This window comes from Tursiops truncatus, chromosome 3 (assembly GCF_011762595.2).
Source record: "Tursiops truncatus isolate mTurTru1 chromosome 3, mTurTru1.mat.Y, whole genome shotgun sequence".
Classification (NCBI taxonomy): Eukaryota; Metazoa; Chordata; class Mammalia; order Artiodactyla; family Delphinidae; genus Tursiops; species Tursiops truncatus.
This window is the reverse complement of record NC_047036.1, coordinates 77,016,882-77,043,548: the sequence shown is the minus strand read 5'-3', so window position 1 is coordinate 77,043,548 and position 26,667 is coordinate 77,016,882. Positions and strand designations below refer to the sequence as shown.

Sequence of the window (26,667 nt, the reverse complement as noted above, 5' to 3'; positions counted from 1 at the left end):
AGCACCAGTAGATTAGAGGCGATGACATAAATTTTGTAAAAGACACCTTGAAACAATGAAAATTAGGACAGCATAGTCTGGCTGGTGGTGATCAGGATAATGCTATCATTTACTGAGTGCAATTTTAGAGAAAAGAAAACTAAGGCAGAGAGAGGATAAGTAACTTGCCGAGGACCACAACTAGTAAGTGACAGGGCAAGGATCTAAACTGAGGAAACGTGGCAGCCAAACCCAGGCAACCGGAAAACAGGGAATGAGAAAAACAAGCCAACTTAGTGATGAAGCTCACAAATATTTATTTAGGCCAACTGTGCAAAATGAAGCCTTCTTTCTCAAGAAGCTAAACTTGATTATTAATATAATTTCATGTTGAATAACAATGCATGAGTAAAATAGAAACTTCTCCCTTAAGAGGCTGACAATTAAGTGGGAGAGTTAAAGTAGAGCAAGATGAGATTCAAAAATTAGGTAAGAGGGCTTCCCTGGTGGCGCAGTGGTTGGGAGTCCGCCTGCCGATGCAGGGGACACGGGTTCGTGCCCCGGTCCGGGAGGATCCCACGTGCCGCGGAGCGGCTGGGCCCGTGAGCCATGGCCGCTGGGCCTGCACGTCCGGAGCCTGTGCTCCGCAACGGGAGAGGCCACAGCAGTGAGAGGCCCACGTACCGCAAAAAAAAAAAAAAAAAAATTAGGTAAGAGACAGGATTGGATGTTCTTTAAAGTACCTTCCAACTCTGGAAGACTCTATGAATCGCTCTTCTTTTTTTTTTTTTTTTTGCGGTATGCGGGCCTCTCACTGCTGTGGCCTCTCCCGTTGCGGAGCACAGGCTCCGGACGTGCAGGCCCAGCGGCCATGGCTCACGGGCCCAGCCGCTCCGAGGCACGTGGGATCCTCCCGGACCGGGGCACGAACCCGTGTCCCCTGCATCGGCAGGCGGACTCCCAACCACTGCGCCACCAGGGAAGCCCTATGAATCTCTTTTTTGCCTTACCAAAGTTGTGCTTTGAAAAGTTTCAGAAGGTACTACATAAACCACAAGCATGGGGCTTCCAAGGAGGAGAAAGAACCTCTGGCTTGGGTGTTATCATTCTGCAATCTGCAGAACTTTGTCTGAATTTGAACACCAAGTCAACAAATCTGATTCCTTTTGTTACATACAGGAAGAACCAATTTACATCATTATCATATTCATTTGTGCGGTTGCATTGTGTCCAGAAACTAGAAATTCTCCATCTTACTTAACTATCGTTAAAGGGAGGGGAAAATCCTAACCAAAATATATTCAAGCTGTTGGTGTGAGCAGAGAGAAAGGATGCAGTGCTAGGTCTACAAAATACCTTGTGGAGAAGCTGCATTTTGATTGCTTGTGTTTGATGGGATTTTCAAATTACCTTCAAAAGTAGGTCATAAGTGCCTGCCTGAATTAGAGGAAGACTCTCTAGGGGCTCCTGCTGTGTTTTAAGAAATCTCCTTTGGAGCACAGGCAGCCTTGTCCCCAGAAAGGAATATATGCAACAATTTCTATCTTGTCTCTAACATGACCAGAAAGGGTAGAGACACAGGATTTAACACCCTCTGGCTATTGTCCAGGGACCAATTACTATATTCACAGCTAACTTAATGGGATCCTGAGCAACATCATTAAGGGCACAGTAGGCAATAAATGATTATTAAGAACCTTGTGAAATTCCCTAGGTAGCTATGCCTGGTCTACCTCTCTTATCTAATACCATCTGTGGATGCACAGATGACCTGGAAATGGAAGTTGTGTAACTAATAACTTCTAATTGAAAGAAATCTAATATAAGCTTCTGTATACTGCTCATTGCATGTTACATCTTAGTTCACACCTAGGCAATCCAAACTAGTATGGCTAACCGCTTTGGAACTCTGAAGATCAATCATTAGGTTTCATAACACCTACTTGTTCTAAGTGAAATAGTATTTTAAAAATTAAGTTGAGTGACAACAGTTTTTGTTAGGAGAATTTTGTAACTTCTTGAGAGATGACTCAGGGTGCCAAACAGAGTGAGGTTGTTAAAATGCAGATTCTTGGCCACTCCCCAGACCTGCTAAATCCAAACCTTCAGGGCTGGAGTCTAGGGACCTAAATTTTTAACAAGCTCCCCAGGGGATCCTTATATACTGCAAAGTTTGAGAACTTCTGCCCTAGGGTATCACTAAACCAAAGCTAAATATCACTTCTCACTACCAAATGCTATAAAATGTTGAACTTTTAGCACAACTTTAATTGGCTATAGGGAATCAGCACTTCTTAGTATTAGAAAAATTCCAGTCACAATTTGACTTTCTCATATTTAGGGGCATGATTCAGCAGGTAGCAAAGATGCCATCAGCATCCCTATAGAAATCTGGCCCATCCTGTACAAGTCTGCTGCAAACAGGCTCCCTCCCCACCTCTTGACTGGTACTATGATCGGTATGACCCAAACTTCATCACTGTCTTTTTCCTTCATCATCATGCTCTCTCTGTTGCTCTAATGTAAGGACAATGTTAATTTGGGGTATCACATAAAAGCCAGTACACTTTTCCCTTAATGATATTTAAAAGTTTTTCTTATATTGTTCTTTTCAGTATATTTACTGACTGAATGGCACAAAAACTTGTCCCTATGGTGGCAAAATCCTTTGCCCTCCTAACAAATATTCTGCTTTTAAATAATATTCATAAGTCTATCTGAGCTAACAAAATGACAAAAAACTCAAACAAACCAAAAAACCCAGGATTTTGGGTTCAGCAGCCTAAGAGAAAGACCATGTCCGCAAGATATATGAAGCTATCCCCTCAGGCACATGAGAATTATTTCACCAAATTCAACGTGTAATCCTATCGTGGGCAGAGAATTCTTTGCCTTTTGGAGAATATCAGAAGCCTGAAAACTTATAAAACTATTAAAGAATTGGTAACACGCAAGAACCTTTTATTACAGAAGTTTCCGTGTTCGTTTGTTTTTCAGGAAGAAATACAGCAAGTACAAACACTTGATGAAAACAACATTTATCTACCTAACTGAGCTCACACAGAAACTAGAAATTGAAACGTACCTGTCAAAAAAAAAAAAGTTCAATTGCTTAGGCACTAGAAATCAAACCTCTTTCATAAAGAAAATTCTCCCAATCAGACACCATTCAGCATGGCTCTATTAGCGTCACTTCTCAAAAGGCAGAAATCTTAAATGATATGAATCATAACAGCTGGCTTCCACCAACTGCCACTCCACCAGACAGGAAGCTGGTTGTCAATTGGGTGGTAGGGTGTCACTGTCCAGGCAGCTCAGCCTGGGTGGTGGTGGGGCCCGTGAGACGAGGGGAAGCCCATCTAGGGAAGTTTTGCAGGTAGTAGCTTAGTAAATGGTTCTTTTGCAAATTTTTGCATTTAGACTGTGATGCAGAGAAAGCTCTAGTTAAATGTCATAGTCCACTGGGGTCTTTTTCTATCCAGGGAAGGAATATAAAAAGTATGGCTACAGCCCATGCTGAATTTATAATCAATATATAAACTGAATGAAGACAGAAGACATTGAAATTGTTGAGAAATAATCCATTTGCTTAGATAATAAGATTTAAAAGGAAATTGACTAGAATGCTATAGAGAATTTGTTTCTTCATAGCAGAGGTGTTTAAAGTTAATTCTGTAAAGCTACAATAATCATGACAATGTATGGTATTGGGAAAAGGATAGACACATAGATCAATAAAGAGTCCAGAAATAGACTGACATCAATGCTATGGCCAACTGATTCTTGACATAGGTGCAAAGGCATTTCAATGGAGAAAAGACCACCTTTTTAAGAAATGGTGTAAATCTATTATGTGGGAAAAGAAAATGAACCTAGACACTTATCTCACATCTTTTACAAAAATTAACTCAAAATGGGCCACAGACTTAAACGTAAACGTAAAACATTTAGGGGAAACATATGGAAAATTTTCATGGCTTTGAGATAGGCAGAGAGTTCTTAGATTTAACACTAAGAGTATTGTCTTTTAAAAAAATTGATAAATTGGACTTCATCAAAATTAAAAACCTTTTTTGCTCTGCAAAATGATACATTTTGCTCTGCAAAAGATACTTTAAGAGAATTAAAAAACAAACCAGAGACTGGGGGAAAATATTTGCAAATCACATACCTGACAAAGAACTTATATCCAGATTACACAAAGAATTTTCAAACCTCAACAATATGAAGACAAACAACCCAATTTTAAACATTGGCAAAAGATCTGAAAAGATCCTTCAAAAAAGAAGATATAAGAATGGCAAATAAGCACATGAAAAGGTACCCTACATCATTAGTCGTTAGGGAAATTCAAATTAAAACCACAATGAGACACTAATATGCATCCTCTGGAATGACTAAAATTAAAAACAAAAAGTTGACAACACAAAGTGTTGGTAAGTACATAGAGAAGCCCAAACTCCAAAATAAATAAATAAATAAAAAGGAAATGGGATAGCCACTTTGGAAAATAGTTTGGCAGTTTATTATAAAGTTAAATACACACTTACTATATGCGGTTAATCCCACTCTTAGGTATTTGCCCAAAGGGGTAAAACTCATGTTCACATAAAAACCACTTGTGAATGTTTATAGCAGTTTTATTCAGAATCACCAAAAATTAGACAGAATGCAAATATCCTTCAACTGATAACCAAACTGTGATGCATCCATAATGGAATACTATTTTGCAATAAAAAGAAACTACAGATATATTCATCCACATGGATGAATCTCAAATGCATTATGCTAAGTGGAAGAAGCCAGATCAAAAAGCCTACATACTGTATGATTCCATTTATGTGACATTCTGAAAAAGCAAAACTGTAGGAATAGAGAACTGATCAGTGGTTGTCAGGGGTTAAGAGGGAGGGGAGAAGGGTCTGACTACAAAGGAACAGCATGAGGGAGTTTGTTGGGAGTAATAGAACTATTCTGTTTGTCTAAAACAAAAGTAAATTTTACTGTACGTAAATTAAAAATAAATTTTAAAGAGTTTATTCTGAGCTAACACTTGAATATTTTACAGCAAACCTTCTGGAATTGCCATTGCAAACCAAGACATGCTTCAAATTTTCTATTTTTAAAGTAAATTTCCAATGCCATGCTCTGTTTTGGAAAACAGTCAAAAATAACATTCAATTGATCTATTCAAACCGATATGCTTAGAGTGAGTGTGTAAAAAACAGGTTAATTTTAAAACCACAAGACAGAAACATTTTTTTTTAAAGATTCAGGAAACTAAAAATGAAGCAAAGATACTGATCAATTCAAAATCTACATAGGACAGACCTCTTCCTCTATGCAGAATACAAGAAATGTCAACATTTGACAAAGCTAAATCATGCTGCTTGGCTTTCTATACTATTGAAGTTTAATACAATCTGCTGATGCCAGTACAATTTTTTTTACCACGGGTCAGAGTTACAATAGATCATTAACATTCTGGACTGTTGTTTTTAAGAAATGTGACTATCCCTGTTAGAGACTAATACTTTTATTTTAAATTGAGATATATAAATGATATACAACATTGTGTGAGCTTAAGGTGTACAACATATTGATTTTGATACATTTATATTACAATATGAGGCTAATACTCTTGCAGGTAAATCAAATCATACTTTATACTTTTAATATTTTTTATGTTGGATCAGTTGAAAAATATTTTTTTTAAGATTTTTATTATTTTTTTTCTTTATTTATTTTTGGCTGTGTTGGGTCTTTGTTGCTGCGTGCAGGCTTTCTCTAGTTGCGGTGAGCAGGGGCTACTCTTCCTTGAGGAGCACGAGCTTCTCATTGAGATGGCTTCTCTTGTTGCAGAGCAAAGGCTCTAAGCACGCGGGCTTCAGTAGTTGTGGCATGCAGGCTCAGTAGTTGTGGCACATGGGCTTAGTAGCTCCGCGGCATGCGGTATCTTCCTGGACCAGGGCTCGAACCCGCATCCCCTGCATTGGCAGGCAGACTCCCAACCACTGTGCCACCAGGAAGTCCCTCAGTTGAGAAATATTGAAGCGAACTATCACAATTCAAATAACCAGAGTATTTAAATTACCTAAAATAATTTTACACATAAGAGAAGTGATTTATTCAAGGCAAAGATAGAGAATCAAGAGGTACAGAATCAGAAACAGAGAGCAGCTCTCCTCATTCTCAGTTAATGGCCCTGCTTCCAAGACCAGATTACAGATTGATTGATTGATTAGCTGCGTTGGGTCTTAGTTGTGGCACGTGGATCTTTCGTTGTAGTGCATGGGCTTCTCTCTAGTTCTGGTATGCACACGGGCTTCAGTAGTTGTGGCATGAGGGCTCCAGAGCGCATGGGCTCTGTAGCTGTGGCATGCGGGCTTAGTTGCCCCGCGGCACGTGGGATCTTAGTTCCCTGACCAGGGATCAAACCAGCATCCCCTGAATTGCAAGACAGATTCTTAACCACTGGACCACAAGGGAAGTCCCCAGATTACAGATTATAAGCACATTTCTGTTAATTAGTCACCATTAAAATTAATTTGCTATAACAATTTGAAGGGGGCAGTACTATGCAACCATATCAGCCCTTGGAGGAAAATGTATTCCTTTCCTTTTCCAGGCTTATAATATTCCCTACAATTGAACTGAAGTTTTTAATCCACTCAGGATGGACAATAGTCAATGTACAGCCATGAAACTTTATTCAGTAAATATGTGACTACTACCAGTAGCAACAATCTCTTACTCTTAAATACTTTTTGCAAATAATCACTTTTTTTTGAATTTTATTTTATTGATTCTTTTATGTAGCAGGTTCTTATTAGTTATCCATTTTATACATATTAGTGTATACATGTCAATCCAAATCTCCCAATTCATCACCCCCCTCCCCCTGCCACTTTCCCCCCTTGGTTAGGAATTAGTGCCTGAATGGTGCTTCTCATCTAATATCCCTTATTCTCATATCTTACATCCCCTGTTAAGACTATACTGCCCTGTTTTGAATTCTGTAAATATTCTAACCTATAAGGATCATGTTGGTTCTTAAATTTCCAAAATCCAAAGCAACAGCAAAAGCCATGACAGATCAAAAGGTCAAAGATGATAAATATGATACTTGAATAAACTGCTGACTGAAAACAAAATGGGATCAGGGCAAATGCAATTCTAATTCTCTAAGTAGAAACAGAAAAGCTTCTGTGTTCATATGTGTGATATATATATTTTCTACTTTATAAAGTGAGTGGTATTTTGCTTTTGGAACTAGTGATATCATTGGGAATTGTGCTTTTGACCAAAGACTCATTATCAAATAAATCATAGATATGAACAATATGCAATAAAAGCAAAGATATAACAAGTATAAATCCTTATAATTTAAAATTATAAGACAAGCATTTTCTTTTTTTTTTTTTTTCTTGTTGGCTGTGCCATGCAGCTTGCAGGATCTCAGTTCCCTAACCAGGGACTGAACCTGCACCCTAGGCCCAGAGTCCTAACCACTGGACCATCAGGGAATTCCCAAGATGAGCATTTTAAATGGGCACCTGTGCACACATTTGTTATACCAAGGGTTCCAATATATCACAAATTATCTATGCCACACATAAAAATAGAATTAGCTTTCATAAATCTCACTAAAGTCAATATGCTAGCTATAATAAACCAAAGCTAAATGAAACATTTTATTTACCTTCTAACTATTTAACAGAATATTTGGTGTTTGTGTGGAAGGGGTGATTCAAATGAACTTAAGTCCTTCTTTCAAGACAAACAACAATATAAAATAGATAACTAATAAGAACCTGCTGTATAAAAAAATAAATTAAATTAAATTAAAAAACTAAAAAAAAAAGACCAACAACAAAACCAACCCCCAAGCTGCCCCCCAAAGTAGAACCAACCATTTCCTTTTTATTAATTTTACTGTGACAACCTGACACATTCAGTGTAATTCCTCAGACCTTAGAGCCATGTTCAAAGACAGAAGTGATAGATTTGGAAAAGGAAATTTTAGGTTCTGACTAAGCTCGGTCACTTACCAATTGGGTGATCACAGCCTCTCAGAGCCTCAGTTACTTTAAAGGTAAAATTAGTATAAAACAATGACTATCTCAAAGAGTACAGAGAAAATTCAAAGAGATAATATAACTTAATTGTTTTTAAAATGCAAAGTCCCATCAGGAATTCAAGCTATTATTAATTATCAATATTGTTCTAGATGTTGATGGCATTTGGTCCACTATTAGTATGTTTTAAAGTGAAAAGCTAAACAGTCATTTTGCCCCATCTAATCTTCCTACTTCCTCAGTTTATTCAGAAATGCATGTGCTCCTTTTCAGTACAAAACAGCATGGAAACAGTTAAGAGTTGTGAGGTCACTCTTTACCATGCTTCTCATTCTCAGAGCTTATTTGACACCTTTCAGGGCACTTTGCACTATGCTGAAAAGCCACAAAAACAATTATCATGTGGGAGAAAGGGACATTTTGGTCACTATATTGTGCAATTCTGTGGACAGGACATTTTTCTCAGTCGGTACAGAGGGAAAGAGTTTTATTGGTGTGCAGGAGAATTAAACCAAAGTCATTTTGCTTTCAAAAGACATACAACTTCCTAGAGACTGCTCTTCAAGTGGGAAAGGCAAGGAACAAAGAGGGAGAGAAGCCCAGAAAAGTGTCAGTCAAGACTGGGTATCTCTGTCTTAGGAAGCCAGAGCTGTATTTTCCATATAGCTGAGAGAATGAGAGAGAACTCCGCCCACCCCACCTTCTACACAGCACCACCCACAGAAAGAAGGAATTTGAACTGGAGGGGAGGAAGTGAGAGGGGGTTGGGGGCAGGGGGATACTTACTCCCAGATTACAATTTTTTAAAAGAACCAGAGGGTCCTAGGAGGAGGAAAGGACTTTGGAGACTAAGAGACTGCAGAGAGAGTAGTCTAGAGCTGGGATAGCTTCCCCCAAGATTGGGAAGGGGAAGAGGCTGCCAATCCCAGGAAGGGTTCGGCCCAAGTCCACTGTCTTTTCAGCTCCCCAGGAAAGGACATGCCTGGAGAGGAGAGTTGGACCTAGTACCCCAGTTCCCAGATGAGCTATACCTCTCAGGAAATCACATAGACCACCATCATAAATGTTTCAGTGCTAAGTAGTGACTAGGGAAAGTTTCAGCCTCCCTTCTCATAATCCCTATCAACGCCACCCTCAACGCAATGGCCATATAAACACACAATCTAAAGTAAAACCAGTATGTTTGCTATGTAAACCCAGTTTTAATTCACATCCCCTGGTTCCTTCCATCCAGATTGCACCCAATCTTAAACCCTTCCTAAAGGGAAATTCTTGAGCTTCTAATGGATTATACCAGCACCAATGGACATAGACCAGAGAGCCTTCCCCATATATTCTGGGACCTCTGTAACACCTGTAGATTTATTGTTCTACCACACAGAGATAGGGGGCTCAGAACCACATTTACCAATAATGATGATGATGATGATGATAAATAATGCAATATGACATTTCTTACACTTGAGTGGAATGCAGCAAAAACAATCACACATGACACAATTGCTCAGCTTAAAATTTGTGTTTAGGCAACAAATATTTATGTCCCTTCTGTAGGTATTTCACTTTTATTCTCTATGAACATTTAGTGAAGTTCCTTTAAAACCATCAAGCTCCTACTTCAGCTGTGTCCAAGGAAAGGAGATTTTTGCTTCTCAGCTGTAACTCCATAACGTCTGTGTTCTCTTTTCATAACAGAAGCCACTGCCTTGTATTAAGACATTAGTAGAAACTATTTTATAAGTGGCTTTAAGAAATAACTCACAAAACTACTAAGACGTGTATAAGACAGAATGGCCTTCAGCACTGAAAAGCACTAAAGCAGAGACTGAAAACTAGAAAGCTGTGGCCTAACTCAGGCCAAGAGACTTTTTGAACGTCCACAGAACATTTATTGACATTTTTAGTAAGGTGCCAACAAATAAACTCAGAAAGCCCATGTAAAAATCTTCGATTTACAGCTTTTCTTGAAAAATTAGAAGATCGGACAACACTGGGTCCCTGCAGGTTCACCTGGCAACAATCAGCCAAACCAGAAAATCACTGAGCCCTTTAAACACCCCCAGCTCACCACAGTCCAGCACCTTCAGTCCCTGCGGCAAACTGGCCACTTCACTCATTTCGGGTACCTAATGGTCCCTGAAGTCATCTGAACTGGTGACCTCAGTTCCAAAGGATAAGTAAGAAATGCTCATTAAATACGTGGCAACCCAGAGTGAAGGGTGGCCCAGCACTTGAAGACCAGCGATGGCCTTGATATTCACACAACCTCTGTCTGCACCGCACACTAGACATCAGAGATGGAGCAAGTCCTGAACAAGGTTACTTCCTTTTCACTTTTTTCTTCCACTGAATTATCATATAAGACAGATTTCTTCTCAGTTATTAAGTCCAAACAATAGCTACGCAACGTATATAGTGACTATAATGACACTTAAAAAGCTGATTCAGACCCTGCCTCTCCTGGTTGTAATGAGTTAAGCAGGTTGCTTTTTTTTTGCGGTACGCGGGCCTCTCACCGTTGTGGCCTCTCCAGTTGCGCAGCACAGGTTCCGGACGCGCAGGCTCAGCGGCCACGGCTCACGGGCTTAGCCGCTCCGCGGCATGTGGGATCTTCCTGGTCCAAGGCACGAACCCGTGTCCTCTTCATCATCAGGCAGACTCTCAACCATTGCGCCACCAGGGAAGCCCCTAGACAGGTTGCTTTTAAATTAAGTGTCTCAGTCTCCTCATTCGTAAAATTAATGAGTTTAGCTAGAATGATCATTAAGATCACTTTTAGTTGGCCTCTTCCCATCTATACCACCTCTACTTATCTAGAATCTATCTACTCAACCCTCAAAAACTGTTCAAGTTCCACACCACCACAAAACTTCTGCAGACTTCTCCTTTCTTTGAAGTTTTAAGCTCATAAACACTACCACCCAAATTAGCACTTACTAATTCTCTAATCACTTTGAGTTTGTTGGTTCATTCCCCATATTCAAACAGAAGATCTCTTTAAATAAGAGACTACACTGTTTATGTTTTAAATCTTCCACAGCATTTTACATTTATTTAGCAATCAATAATTGTTAATTAAACTGAATAATGATACAGAAAATATCTATAAAGTGGCAAACTTCCCAAAGAGCAACTTTCACCAGCCTCCTGAGAAGGAATTAACCTTGTCAGCGTCACAACTTGCCCATTTGATTCAGGCAGGCATAATGTGTACTATGCAATGAAGAGACACACAACTAGATTACCCTATTGTTTGTTTTTTTTTAAGATGTTGGAGGTAGGAGTTTATTAATTTATTTATTTTTGCTGTGTTGGGTCTTTGTTTCTGTGCGAGGGCTTTCTCTAGTTGTGGCAAGCGCGGGCCACTCTTCATCGCAGTGCGCGGGCCTTTCACTATCGCGGCCTGTCTTGTTGAGGAGCACAGGCTCCAGACGCGCAGGCTCAATAGTTGTGGCTCACGGGCTCAGTTGCTCCGCGGCATGCGGGATCCTCCCAGACCAGGGCTCGAACCCGTGTCCCCTGAATCGGCAGGCAGACTCCCAACCACCGCGCCACCAGGGAAGCCCCTACCCTATTGTCTTGTACATGTTCATTGCTTCCTTCCATAGCCGAAATGCTCAAAAGAGGAAAAATACAAACAATAACTCACTACAATAATATACTGTATTACTCACTGAAAGATTAGGTTACTCACTGAAATACAGCATGAGAAAAATTTTCCTACCACAACTAAGAAAAGAAAATCAATTTCTATTAAGGGGCTGTGGGTCAGACATTTAAAAACTACAGTGAAAACCACCCTTGCTCCTCCCCCACCCCTTGGATGTCATCAGAAGTTCTGAGTAAGAGGAGGCCAAGTTAAGATGCCATGTGGGCGGGGATTTACCCACCTTCACCAGAAAAGCAATGGTATACAGGTTTTACTTGTTCTGGTCAAACTCTCCTCCCCACCCCGAAATAATTAAAACTTTAGATATGTGGTCAGTCAGTCCTTCCCTATCAAAGAGCAAAGCAAACAGGAAAAAAGAATAATTCAAGTATAAGACTTTAAAAAAAATTTTGTGATTGCCTTAATTTATTCAATGAATTTAAGATAATTAACACTAGTAAACTAAATTAACAAGTGTTAATCACGCCTTAACAGCTAGCCAAATCTAGTGGATTGAAATTAAATCAATTTTAAAAATGTTCTTCTGTGATGTAACAACACTTAATACAGATGTTTCCACTTAACCCATATTCTGTGGAAGGAGAATTCGTTCTGTAATTTGTATTATACACATACAATGCTTGAGGGTCTGAATCAAGAGGTGGTGTACATGTAGGCTAGAGGATTTATTAAGGGGAGGGGGTGAATCATGAAAACAATCCCACTTGGACCTTTCTGGAAAATCATAGCCCTATCCAATTAAAAAGTATGGGAAATACTGATTAAATGCCTATAATTTTTCTGGGGAATCCCTGTAAAACGCAACAAGGTTTTACAATCTGAGGGAAACAAAAATCGTCTCAAATTTAAAAATAATAATCATTTTTGAAAACTGCCTTGCAACAGTTTCAAGCCTTTGAACGGTTTGTTTTTATCTGGTGGTGCTGATCACCCTGTTAACTCATCCCCTCTGACGGGAAGCCTGTCAGTCCCTCCACACACAGCCTGAAGAGGGCTCCTGATTAGGCTTCCTCCTTTAGCCACGCCTACACATGGAGCATCGCGAGGAACGGAAAGTACGCCCAGCCTCCGCAGCCCCTCACACACCCATCTCCTACGGTTAACATCAATAGCTTAAACTCTAGGTTTTCCCACATCCCTGTCAAATGAAATGGACAGAACCCAAACGAACCGGAGAATGATGTCGCTGTTTCTCTTAATTTAGGTCAAGGACGCTTACACTCTTCTACTGCCCTTTGAAAGGAAAATCCTAACTGCCGCTCCAAGTCCCATAAAAAGGCACAACCCTGTTCCTATGGCGAACTCCAAAGGAACGGAATACCGTTTCTCTGGGATCACAACAGGGCATGGCGTGGGAAAAACCTTTAAATTCCGTTTTCTTTAGTACTATGCCCACCACACCAAAGGGATTTAACCTTTAGGCATGGTGTTGTACATAAGATGCTCCACACAATCTAGCAGAAACTCTTAAAACCAAGGGCCAACTCACTAATTTCAAATTTAGGGTGAAATGACGGAGAAGGGCACCCTCCCCCATTTCGGTCGCACAGCAATAGCAATGAGTTTTGAGGAGAGACTCTCCAGTGACTCAGCCTACAGCGACCTCCCTCACACGCACACATCCTACTCCACAAACTAACGCAGCCGTCGGGGGACGAAGTCCTTACTTGGCCTCACATTCGGGGTGGGAATCCTCCTCTCCAAGGACCACCAGCGCAGGAAGAGACTCCCCCCTACACTCCGGCTCTCTACTACTATACCCCCAAGGGGCGGGGCTTCGACCCCAGGTAACCAGACCAGGCAATCTGGACACCCAATTAGCAGGGGATCCCCCAAACCAGCCTGGCCAATAGCGGCCAGTGGGCCAAGACGACCAGACGTGACGTCAGGTGCGATTAAGTTGGCGCGTCACCTCGACGTCAGCCTCTTACCTCTCGGACGTCCCGTCCCGGGAGCAAACTCCAGCGACTTTGGGCTCCGCCCCCGTGAGAGTGGAGGGCGGCCAATGAGGACGGCTCTGAGGGGACCGGGGCCAATGAGACGAGCCCGGGGCGGGGCACGAGGCCGGAGGGTGGGGCGGGTGGCGGCGGTGGCAGCCCGAGGTCTGGCTGCGCGCAGTATATGACAGTACGTCAGCAGCGGGATGGCCGTAGCTGTGGCGGCGGCTGCAGAAGCCCGAGCAGCCGCGGCCGCAGTGGAGGCTAGAGCCCGAGCGGCGTCGGCGGCGGCACCCCGGGGAGTTTAAGATGGCGGCAGGGGGGGCGGCGGGCCTGCGGGAGGAGCAGCGCTATGGGCTGTCGTGCGGGAGGCTGGGACAGGACAACACCACCGTACTGCATGTGAAGCTCACCGAGACGGCGATCCGCGCGCTCGAGACCTACCAGAGCCACGAGGTGAGCTGGGCAGTTGGCCGGGCTCGGGAAGGAAGAGGGCGTCCCTCGCCGCCCCGCCGCGCCTCTCCCTGCCACCGGCACCTGGCTTGAGGCCGGTGGAGCAGGGGCTCGCCGTCAGCGCCCGCGGCGGCAGGGCTGGGCAGGGCCGGGCAGGGTCGCTGACGCCGCCGTCCCGGGCCAGCTGGGCGCTTGGGCGTTGGGAGGCGGGCGGGCGGGCGGCCCCTGGCGGCGGGGCCGAGGCAGCCGCAGCCCTGGCTCGGCTGCGCAGCCGCTGCGGGACTTTCCGACGGCGCCCGGGTTTTCTAGCCTTTTCTGTCCCAGTGAGGGAGAAAGGCAACAGGGAGACGAGTGAGATGGCTCTTCTGCCCACGGCGTGTCGGGGGGGTGGGGAGGGGTCAGAGGGCAGCGTCCGGGTAACGAACCCGAGAGGACCGGCGGGCACTAATCGTCCGCGTTTTGGGGGTACCACCGCGGACCAGCAGAGACCGGGACACAGGCGCTCCGCGTATGAAGGTGGGATACACACTGTACTCGCAAGAACTTGGGGATACAGGCGCTGAGCTTATGGGGGCGGGGGGCACACCGTGTACTCGGAAAGGCTGAGGCACAGACAGTCCGCGTATGAGGGAGGAGGGGGACACACCTTACACTTCCAGAGACTCGGGCACACGGGCGCTTCGCGTTCCCAGAGACACAACACCGCGTAGCGAGAGCCACACACAGCCAGCGCTCACCCGGGAGCAGAGATATCGGTTACTGAGGAGAGAGAGTCTCCGTGGCTCCTCATACCCGAAAGACGCGTCGCTCGCGTCTGAGGCGGATTCACAGACTTGGAAACTTGGATCGAGGGTCCGGGGCGGGGGCGGGGGCGGGGATACACTGCGTCCCGGGCAGACTCGGGTTTCTCACCCCGCACCGCGTCCCGGAGAGAGATCCATGGACACACACAACTCGAGCACAGCGAAGGCTCACGTACTCGGCAGTTGGAGGACAAACCCAGGGACGCGTTTTCACGTTTAAAAAAAAAAAAAAAGTGAGGGATAGAGTGGGAGGCATAGCGAAGAAACGCCGCAACCGGAGTGCCTAGGGAAGCCGTTTATGGAGATGCAGTACTGTGAATGAGTGAGGGAGACAGTGGACGCATCGCATAAGGGGAGGGATATACCATATGAGGGACCGGTAACAGTCACTCTGAGAAGAGAGACCGTCCGTGGAGCAGAGAACCCACAGGGTATCCCGACAAATAACCAAGTCCATGTCAAGGAAACACGCTCAGATTAACTGATCTCATAAAGCAGGGCCAGAGGGATACCCAGACACGCTCATAGTTATTCAGATAAAAGTGGAGAAAGGAATTAACATCTGTTGAGCTCCCACTAGTGCCAGGCCCTTTAAATGCTTGGAAGGAAGGCCCAGAGTTGGAGGCAAAACCGCAGGAGAGGTGTGAACCTGGGCCAAGGGAGACTTACCTTCAGGGGGCCCCTACATAAGCATGCACACAGGAGGAGGCACACAGTTGTGCACAGCTTGAGGAGTACATGAGCTCACATGATAGTGTACATGTAAACAGCAGGAGAGACTCAGAAATGAGCATGCCCTCAGGATGGCACTCACAGAATTGAGTGGACACATGGATGTACATTCCAGGACATATGAGTTACCCACCAGAGAAGCATAGGCGAAAAACACTCAGACTCGGGGGTGGAGGGAGGAGTGCATGCACAGGGAGAAAGATACTTTTCCTACACACCATGAAGTCTCAGGGAAAGAGGGTCTCATGTATGACTGGGAAGTCACACAGCAATAGGAATGCGAGGAAATACAAGAAATAAAAACTGCATGTGTCAGTAGCTACTCGCAGACAGGTGCATCTGCAGGGAAGAGACCAGCACCAGCATGGAGTGGGAGGCCCATCTGGGGGAAGCCAGATAGGCAGGCAGAGGGACACAGGGGCAGACACTGGAGAGAAACTCAGCCCTGCAAGATGGAGAGATAAGCTTGCCTGTTCCAAGAGGAGGGTGTGGGAAGGAATGACAGTGGGAAGAAGGTAGGTCAGGGTATGTAAAGAGAAAAACACCGGAGAGGAAGAGGCCAGCAGGAGGAGGCCAACCTCCAGTCAGAAACAGACCCAGGGAGCAGATAAAGACTGACACACAGGGGTGGGGAGAGGCATCTCTGGGGACAGTAGGTCAACCAGCCACCTTGGGGGGACAACTGGCATACTGTACAGCTGATCACAACAAGATTGACAGACACTGACCCGGAAGAGGTGGGTGAGGAGGCCCGCACAGGGAAGGGATGGTACCCAGGGAGAGAGAGGTGGCAGAGAAGCCCCCAGTGCTCACTGAGAATGCTGTTTGTTTTTCTCCCTTCATTTCTGCCTCCTGCACCTTAGTGTTTACGTGCTTGGGATTAAAGTTGGAATGCTTGGATTCTAAAAGCTCCACATATATACCACTGTCTTAAGAAACAGCAGATCAAAAATTCTTCCTCTTCTAACCCACCACTTAGTTCTTGATTTTTTTTAAGTTATATTTATTTATTTTTACAGTCAAAGGTACCAAAGTCAATGGCTTTCCTTGCTCCTGACTACTTCTATTGCCTATTAATATCATTACCATCTGTTTCCATCTCTGTGCATGCAAATTAATGTATCTAGTCAATCTGTACAGAGGCAGAGAAGGGAAAGGGAGAAGACTTTTCCAACTCCCTCTACCCTTCTGAGTTGGACCCAGGTAGATTGAGACAATCCGTGGATTCCTTTTCTTCTAAAAGTTGGTAGTAGAAGCAGTACTACGCAGGGAGAGGAGGAAGAAATAAGCTGACTTGGCCGTTGCAGTTGGACTCTGCCTTGTTTCTGACTTAACCAGTTCCTGTCCCCAGGCCTCACTGTCACTTTGGCCACAGAAACACTTCTTAAGGGGCTTGGAAAAGCAGGATTTGGGGTGAGACTGTTAACTTCAGACAGCTGAAAAGTGGGAAGAGACAGAAGAAAAAGAAATGAGGTACTGTTGGAACTTACTACAGTATCCTCTGGTGTGTTCAGCCAAGTCTCCCACAATGTGTCCTCAGTGTCCCACCTCCTGACTAGGGCCAGACCACGGCTCCCCCATCAACACGGTAAAGTTGCCAGCAGTGGGCATATGGCCGAGCTTTTCTCCTCCAGTAGAAGGATACATACTTGGTCTTTTACGCTTTCACTTTCCACCCTTATCAAATTAGGGCTCCTAACTTTAAATTGTAGCTGCGTTTGGAAAAATGTTGGAATGCATTGGCTAGTCAGGGAGAAGTTTCTATTCTCTCCTGCGGAGGGGGGCAGGATGGCTTTAACTTCTCATATAAAACTGCTCCTACCATTCCTGTGCTTAGATAGGAAGGTGCTTGATGCTTGACAAGTGGCCTCCAAGTGGCTTTGGCCCATGCAATGTTATGACTGTTATGCCTCCTCTTCTGATGACTTTCTAAGAGCCAGAAATTTCAACAGGTTAATTTCCTAAATTAAGCATCAGAGAGTTATTTTTATCTAGATTATTTTGTCCATTGGATTTACTGTCCTAAATTAATCCACTTGACCTAAGACTTCAGGGAGGTAAATTTAAGAATTTTAGGAAACTATGACTTAGGCTAAATACAGATGTTCTTTAGATATAATTGAGCAAGTATCTGAACTTATTAGAGTTCATGGAAACAGAATCTTTTAATTAGAAACAATTCCTCACTGTTTTGAAAGACAAACAAACCTAATTGACCTTCATTACTCAAGTTTTCTATTTTTAGAGAAGAAATGAGGAAAGCTAACTTGGGAACCTTTTAAACAGAGATTGGGGTGCGGGATAGAGACATTGTGATTCCAGGAATGGGAGTTATAGTTGGAGTAAATATCTTCTAAAAGTTGTTTTCCACTCAGTTTGAATACAGAGACAGTTTCAAGTTGATTATATATATAAAAAAGTGTTAACTGGAAAGTTATTTTCATGGTTTGCAGAATGAACTCAGAATACTTACACAGATATTTAGTATATATTGCAAAACTACTTTTTTTTTCCTATAGATAGGTTATTTTGAATGAAGCTACAGGTTACTAAATAAAAATCACATATTACAACTTTATAGTCATTTTAAACTGATGTCTGAATTTGTGATCTATATAAGCCTCACATATTTTAAATGAGCATATGTTACTGTAATTACATATTTCTCCCAAATGTATCCTAAAACTATTTCAAATTAAACCTCAAAATTCTAAAATTTATTTTAGGCAATTCCTTCAGTAATTTGTAGCTGGCTTTATTTTGACATTTGAGTAACTCATTTGGTAGTAACAAAAATCTTATCAAAATTTTGTTTTCAGATTCTCTTATTGCTGAGCCTGTTGATTTTTTTTTAATGTTTACTCAAAGTTTCAAAGGTGGTGGCTCAAATAATACTGTCATGTTTATCCAACTATTACATAAAAAGTCTTGCATAGATGCATCTGGAAGCAGGGGCCATTCATTCTCTATGCCTGGAGATGAGAAAGGAGATGACTTTAAGAAGGATTCTGTTAACACATTCTCTTGCCAACTCCAATTATTGGCTTTAAATTTCCCTGCTTTGATTAGTGTCTTCTAGGAAAATGGTAGTGTTTTGAAAATTTGTACAAATATACTTACGTTTAATTTTGCATGAGGAATTCAGTCTCTTTCAGTATTACTAGATACTGTTATTTCCAGTCAAAGCATAAAGTCTTATGTAAACCTCTAAAGTTACTGTTCTTCACAATAGCTCCCTTTAATGTGTTCCGTGATCTTATAAAATCACCGATCCCACAGGTCATGGAGTAGGAGATATCCTCTCCTTTCCTTTCTTTTTACCTCGTGAACATATCAGCATTTGACTCATTGTGGTTTAAGGCACAAAAAGACTCATACCTTACTTTTTCCTATCTCTTCGTTTTTGTGCCTGCCCTCAAACAATTTTGAGTGTGTACATGTGTGTTCAATAATCTGCTTTTACAAATACAGAAGACCCTGTTCTCCTTAAGGCACCACTCAAGCATCCAGACCTGCCAGCACAGAGCTGCCACCGCTGCTGACATGTTTACTAAGTAAAACAATGAGGTTTGCCTTAGCAGATTCCTTTTGTTGCAGTTTTTAAATATAGCCAGTTTTAATTAAAATAAGTTAATCTTATTGACTTTAACTTAGACCCATCTTCAGGCTGAACTTGATATTAAAATGCTTTTTATCAAGGAAAGTCAAGTTTGTGCCCCATTTTGCAATAAGTGTTTGAAAAGTTTTTTCAGCTGATCAGGTGTTCAGTGCAAAGAAGGGTGCTCCTCCTAGTGAAAAGCAGTAGCCAGATTGCCTAAAGAGATAGACAGGGAACCTTGGCACCAGAACTGAGAGGAGAAAGAAAGAACATATGTGAAGGATTGGAACATGTTCAACAAAAGAATTTAAAAGGAAAGGGGTGTAAAATTCTCGGAATGATTTACAGGAAAGCTTATCAAGGACAGTCACCAGATCCAACTTCTCCATTTGCTCCATTTGCACTTGTGAAAAACTATGGAAGCTGTGCACATAGCGCTTATTAGGTAATTTGTGATAAAGCCGGCAAAGTGAGAAAAATGAGAATTTCAGGAGAACCACTGCTGGGTCATTTTTAACAACTTGCTGTGACTACAGAGAGGCTCAGGACCGTGGCACCAGAGTTCAGCCCAGTTATTTGCCAGTTTGAGTCAAATGTATTTGGAGTATTTGAGAAGATGTCCCTAAAATGTGATGATATGGGCATTTCTTCATGTAAGGTGAGCTGAGTTTTAGAATAAAGAAAAGAGCATGTATATAACCACAGCACATTTGACTCTCCTGCATACCTCAGCTCCATAGGACATTTCCCATGACTTAATGCAAAAATCTAGAAAAGCAGGTCTGGAGTAGAATACAGTAAATTAATGACTGTGTCTCTACAGCCAAATTGAAGCTGAAAAACATGGCATAAATCAGGTCAGATTTATGGAGAATTGCTTTCTTTTCTTTCCCTCCCTCCCTTCCTTTCAATTTATCTACCTATCTAACTATTTTGGTTGTGGCATTATGGCACTTTAGAGCCACGTTAAATCTTTAGGAAGAACTGGTTTAAGGGCTTCCACTAATATTTTGCCAGCAAAGGCCAAACCTGGAATCTCATGGCTAGCAATTTAATATAGGATATAAAAAGAGAGAATCTTATTAATTAGACTATATGCTCCGTAAAGATCCATGAATCAAATTAGCACCTTGAATTGAACTCAGTAGTCAGAGCATTTGCTACTAGTTCAATAATAACTAGGTTGTTAGACAAGGAGCATAAGTTTCTTTCTTGTTGGGGATCCTATATGTTATTGGTCTAAAAAACATCTTTGGGTTTTAGGATTTTAACAGGCAGAGACTAGATGGGGGGAATCACATCTCCAGCAGAAGGAATGGCACAGGAAAGGAAAGGACAGCAGTAGAAAAGCTAAGGCAGGCTTTGAGAATTGCAAGGAAGACCCTTGTTCCACTTAACCTCGAGTGTTGGAGAAAATATAGTTGGATTTAAGAGGAAAGGGAGACTGGAGCAGGTTGGAGTTTATTCTCTCAAAACTGGAGAGACACTGAGTAGAAATTTAAGGTGATTTGAGCTAATGCTTTAGGATTATACTGGCCTCAGTGTGCATGATGAGTATAAGATGAATCTGGAAGGCAGTAGACAAGTTAGGAGGAAGTATGTGGTCCAGGTCAGAGATGAGTGGGATCTAAACTGATGCTAGTGAGAGACAAGACATTACAGATGAATAGAATCTATAGAACTCAATAACAGATTTTAAAGGAACAGGGTTAAATGGAAATTTCTAGCCATCAGCACTAGGAGGGGTACCCTTAGTAAAAAAAAAGGGAAATCAGAAGCTATTGGGAGGGTGGGGTGGGGTGGGGGAGATAAAGTACCATTTTAGTGGACGTTCACTCAGTCTGTTGTTTGGTGACTAAGGTTTGATTAGATGTTTTATATTTGAGAAGTATATTTGGGTCTGAGGCTAGACTAGAACAATGCTATATTATTTACATGTCTCAAACTTTTCCATTTGGATGGAAATTTTGGGGATTGGTAATGTTTTGGGGGAAGTTGAAATTATTAGGTGGAAGAAATTTTGGTTTTGAACAGGGATTTTCAAATTTTGCTCGGATTTTTATAGGCTTCCCTTATCCAATAACGTTCTCTATAAATTGCACTTAAGACTGTCGTAGAGTACAGATGATATGAAAATTGAATTTGATTTTAACGTGAAGATCATACTTTCCATGGTTTCTGTCCCAAGTGATTATTGAAACATTAAGTAACTCTCTACAATGTGCCTGGATTTACATTTCAAGCATCATTTTTAAAAGATTCCTAAAGGCCTTGCAAGGGTCAGTGTTTTCACTTCCAGATTACTTTCATTTCTGTTTTGGTGTTTTGATTCTCTTTTTTTTGTTTGACAGTTTGTGAAAAACAAACCAAAAAATAATCATGAGTACATGAAACTTCTGTTATACATATACATTGTCATGGACTAGTTATGGGCACTTGGTTCATGGTCCATGGAGATAACCTTAGCTAGAAGACTTTTCCCATGAAGAGTGAGCTTGTTCAAGGGTGGAGCCAGGCATGAACTTTCAAATAAGATTCTTTGAGATACTTTAGGATCTAAATATGCTTACTTGTAAATTTACATGTTAGCAGATTTTTAAAAGACATTTACTTAGTATCATGGCTTTTGGTTTTCATTGTTGGAAACCATGATGCCTCAGATAGCCAGAAAACACATCCATGTGGTAAAAACTCAGTTGAGTGTCTTGAGATGTATTTTTCTTTAATAAAAGACTAAGAGGTAGGAACAGGAATTATACCTATAACTGTCAAATATGCATTTATTCATTTAGCCAGTGTTTGTTTATCTTCTGATATGTGCCAGGCATAGTACTAGGCACTGTATATATAAAGTTGAATAAGTCAGGGATGGTCCAGAAAGTGCTCGTACCTTAGTAGAAACAAGCAGACATAATACATACATACATACATACATACATACATACATACAATAAAGTCTCTGTGCAAGGGGACACCTAAAGAGAGGATTATGTTTGAGGATATGTCTGAGAAATAGTGTCTGCTTTTTCATCTCCCATCCTCTGTTCAGCCCACTCCAGCTGGGTTGTGTCCATCACATCCCTGAGATTGCACCTGACTAGGTCCCTTGTTGTCAAATCTAGTGGTCATCTCTCTGTTCCTGTCTTACCTGACCTCAGCATCATGCCATCCAGTTGACTACTCCTTCCTGCTAGAAACACTTTCCTGATTTTCCTCCCACTTCCCTGGCCATTCTTTGTCAGTCTCCTCTGCTGATTATCCGCTGCTTGACTGGCCTCTGAAAGTTGGAGATCCCAGTTCCCTTCTCTTTATCTATTCACTTCCCTAGGTGAGCTCATCTAGTCCTGTGGATTTAAATGTCATCTATATGTTAACGACCTCCAAATATTTATCTCCAGCTCTGACCTTCCTCCATTTCCAGGCACTAATTTTCAACACCTGATCTCTTTATCAAAGTTTAATAGGTTATCTAAACTTAACAGACCCAAACACAATTCCTTTTTTTTAAACATCTTTATTGGAGTATAATTGCTTTATAATGGTGTATTAGTTTCTGCTTTATAACAAAGTGAATCAGCTATGCATATACAAATATCCCCATATCTCCTCCCTCTTGCGTCTCCCTCTCACCCTCCCCCCACCCCACCCCTCTAAGTGGTCACAGAGCACCTAGCTGATCTCCCTGTGCTATGTGGCTGCTTCCCACTAGCTATCTATTTTACATTTGGTAGTGTATGTATGTCCATGCCACTCTCACTTCATCCCAGCTTACCCTTCCCCCTCCCCGTGTCCTCAAGTCCATTTTCTACATCTACGTCTTTATTCCTGTCCTGCCCCTACGTTCTTCAGACCTTTTTTTTTTTTTTAGATTCCATATATATGTGTTAGCATACGGTATTTGTTTTTCTCTTTGACTTACTTCACTCTGTATGAGAGTCTCTAGGTCCATCCACCTCACTACAAATAGCTCAATTTTGTTTCTTTTTATGGCTGAGTAATATTCCATTGTATATATGTACCACATCTTCTTTACGCATTCATCTGTCGATGGACACTTAGGTTGCTTCCATGTCCTGGCTATTGTAAATAGTGCTGCAGTGAACATTGTGGTACATGACTCTTTGAATTATGGTTTTCTCAGAGTATATGCCTGGTAGTGGGATTGCTGGTTCATATGGTAGTTCTATTCTTAGTTTTTTAAGGAACCTCCATACTGATCTCCATAGTGGCTGTATCAATTTACATTCCCACCAACAATGCAAGAGGGTTCCCGTTTCTCCACACCCTCTCCAGCATTTATTGTTTGTAGATTTTTTGATGATGACCATTCTGACCGGTGTGAGGTGATACCTCATTGTATTTTTGATTTGCATTTCTCAAATGATTAGTGATGTTGAGCATTCTTTCATGTGTTTGTTGGCAGTCTGTATATCTTCTTTGGAGAAATGTCTATTTAGGTCTTCTGCCCATTTTTGGATTAGGTTGTTTGTTTTTTTGATATTGAGCTGCATGAGCTGCTTGTAAATTTTGGAGATTAATCCTTTGTCAGTTGCTTCATTTACAAATATTTTCTCTCATTCTGAGGGTTGTCTTTTCATCTTGTTTATGTTTTCCTTTGCTGTGCAAAAGCTTTTAAGTTTCATTAGGTCCCATTTGTTTATTTTTATTTTTATTTCCATTTCTCTAGGAGGTGGCTCAAAAAGGATCTTGCTGTGATTTATGTCATAGAGTGTTCTGCCTATGTTTTCCTCTAAGAGTTTTATAGTGTCTGGCCTTACATTTAAGTCTTTAATCCATTTTGAGTTTACTTTTGCCAAGCACAACTCTTGATTTCACCCTTCAAACCTACATCTTCATGAGTGTTCCCCATTTCAGTAAGTGGCAGTACTCATCACCAGTTGACTAGTAATTGACTAGTATTCCTTGATTTTATATCCTCTTTTCTTGGCTTAGTTGATCCATCAGCAAGTTCTGTCAGTCTTCAAAAATCTGAAATCTAACTTCATCCATCACCACGACTCCAGTCCCAGCCACCATTATCTCTCTTGAGGACCACTGCCATGGACTTCCATCTAGCCTCCAGGCTTCCACTCTTCCCCCAATAGTCCATTCTCCACACAGCAGCCAAAGCTATCTTTTTAAAACACTAAGTGTGTGTGATCATGTAGTTTCCAAGTTTCAAGCCTTCTAATGGCTCCCTTTGTTGTAGATGCTTCATTTTACAAATTTCTACTATTTTAAAAATAATACCCATCTTCCAATCCAAGTTTATTTTACTGTTTCTCCTTATACTTTACTAGAGATCATGATCCCAAAGAACAAATCTTCATTTGTATTTATAATCAGATTTGACATGTAAGCTTATTACACAATTATAAAGTCCACATTAAGCGCTCTCTTGGAAAAAAATGATGGGATATTATGCTTCAAATATTGTTATAAGGGCTTGTTCACAGTAAGTAACTTTTTAGGTGGTTGTTCAGTTTGGATTTTTGCCTTCCATATTCCTTTAAAGAGTTGTATGGAATAGTAACGTTTAAGACAATAATAATTTTTTTAAAATTTGGCCTGCAGCAGATAGCTACAGTTTTCCAGAAACTATCTTTAAAAACAAGGACTGTGTTAAATAAATTAGATTTTTGACTTCCCCCTACTGTTTCGAGAATATCCTTTATATTTCATTCTTTTCTATGCTGTAAAGGCTAGAAAGAAATTATTCTTTATTCCAAATGCTCTTTAATCTGGTTCTTCCAAATCTGCAGAGAAGGAGTTTCTGCGATGTGTAAGGTTGGATTGACTGACAAAGCAAAATACTAGATTTTGTGAAACTTAATGACTCCCTCTCTCTCTCTCCCCCGGGGGGTGGGGGAGCATCTAATAAAAGATTGGGGCAAAGAAGGAGATACCGTTTACTAAGGTATCTTTGGATTACCTCAAAATTTCACATTCATACTATCATTCTAAACATACTAAACATATTGCCAGCTTTTGACAAGAGCTGGGTATATTTGATTTCAGGATTAACTGATTTCCTGTGCTACTGTCTGGTTATACTCCATCTTTTTTTTTTCTTCCTCTTCTTTCCCAGCTTAGATTTATTTTTATTACCGTGGTTAAAATATAATTATTGGATAGTCTTTGGTTTCTCTATCAGGTGATGTTTTAAAGAGCAGAATTAAATGACTTCTTAAATAAAAGAATTATAACCACAGTTCTTTAAATGGTATAGTACCTCTTTTAGGAAAGAAAGATCTATCTTAAATTGTATCCCAGGATAAGTCATAAATACTTTTTACTATTTACTTGCATAAGTGAAAAGAAATTCAAGTGCCTGATATTTTCCTTAAGTTGTAGTGCAAAACCAAAGAAGTGATCCCCAAAGAGCTATTGATTCTTACCAGTTCTTAATTCTGTAGCGGTCAGATATTTCACATTTTATATAACTGTTGTTAAGGAGGAGCAGGAGAGGCTAGCTGTGTAGAGTGCTTAGTTCTTAAAGGGAGACAGGCCAGGGTTTGAGCTCCAGGTCACTTATTAGCTGTGTAACCGTATGTGATTTCACAGGATTTACCTGTGGAATCCTGTGGAAATAATAGTATCTACTCCACAAGGGTGTTCTGAGAATTCCCACAGGTGATAGTAAAAGTGATTACACTGGCCTGACACATTTTAAGCGCTCAGTAAATAGTAACTAGGTGGCTATAATCATTTCGTAAAACAATCTCACTTAAAGCAGTCACCTGACCCATCACCATTTATAGACAGTTTTCTGGTTTTGACACAAAATTCCAAAATTATATTTGACTTTGGAAAATTTTTTTGCACTATCTTTAAATATTCTTTTTTTAAATTAATTTATTTTATTTTTGGCTGCCTTGGGTCTTCGCTGCTGCATGTGGGCTTTCTCTAGTTGTGGCAAGCGGGGGCTGCTCTTCGTTGAGGTGCATGGGCTTCTCATGGCGGTGGCTTCTCTTGTCGAGGAGCACAGGCTCTAGGCGTGCGGCCTTCAGTAGTTGTGGTGCACAGGCTTAGTTGCTCTGTGGCATGTGGGAATCTTCCCGGACCAGGGCTTGAACCCATGTCTCCTGCATTGGCAGGCGGATTCTTAACCACTGTGCCACACCAGGGAAGCCCTTTTTTGCACTATCTTTAGCTTGACTTATAATGCAGCTTAGGTACACAAATAAAATGTGAAGTATTTAATAAATACCTATTGGTTAATTTTAAATAACTAAAGAGTTCACTTTAAGTTGAGTCAAAGCTCCATTATGGGTTCAGAAGGGAAGCTGAAGGTATTTCAAGTACATCTCTAACCTTAGAGAATAAACTTAGAAAGATCTCTATAATGTGTTTCTTAGAGAAATCACTCTTTTCTAGAACAGAATGCTATTTCTTATGGTTGTATGTTGACAAAACC

At 41.4% G+C, this 26,667-nt stretch overlaps 1 protein-coding gene and 1 long non-coding RNA gene across 4 annotated transcripts in view; one reads left to right on the top strand and one right to left on the bottom strand.

Annotated features, from left to right (window-relative positions):
• Positions 1–14,366, bottom strand: part of LOC109549085 (uncharacterized) — a 347,869-nt gene extending 333,503 nt beyond the window's left edge. The window contains exon 1 of one of the 3 annotated variants that reach the window (XR_012330786.1): positions 14,109–14,366. This is a non-coding gene — a long non-coding RNA (uncharacterized lncRNA). The other 2 variants (XR_002175265.3, XR_012330785.1) reach the window with 2 other exon arrangements.
• ELL2 (elongation factor for RNA polymerase II 2) overlaps positions 13,840–26,667 on the top strand; it is a 94,155-nt gene continuing 81,327 nt past the window's right edge. Inside the window, exon 1 of the mRNA XM_033853046.2 lies at positions 13,840–14,120. Coding sequence (XP_033708937.1) covers positions 13,974–14,120 — 147 coding nt within the window. The 5' untranslated portion in view covers positions 13,840–13,973. The remainder of the gene's footprint in view (positions 14,121–26,667) is intronic.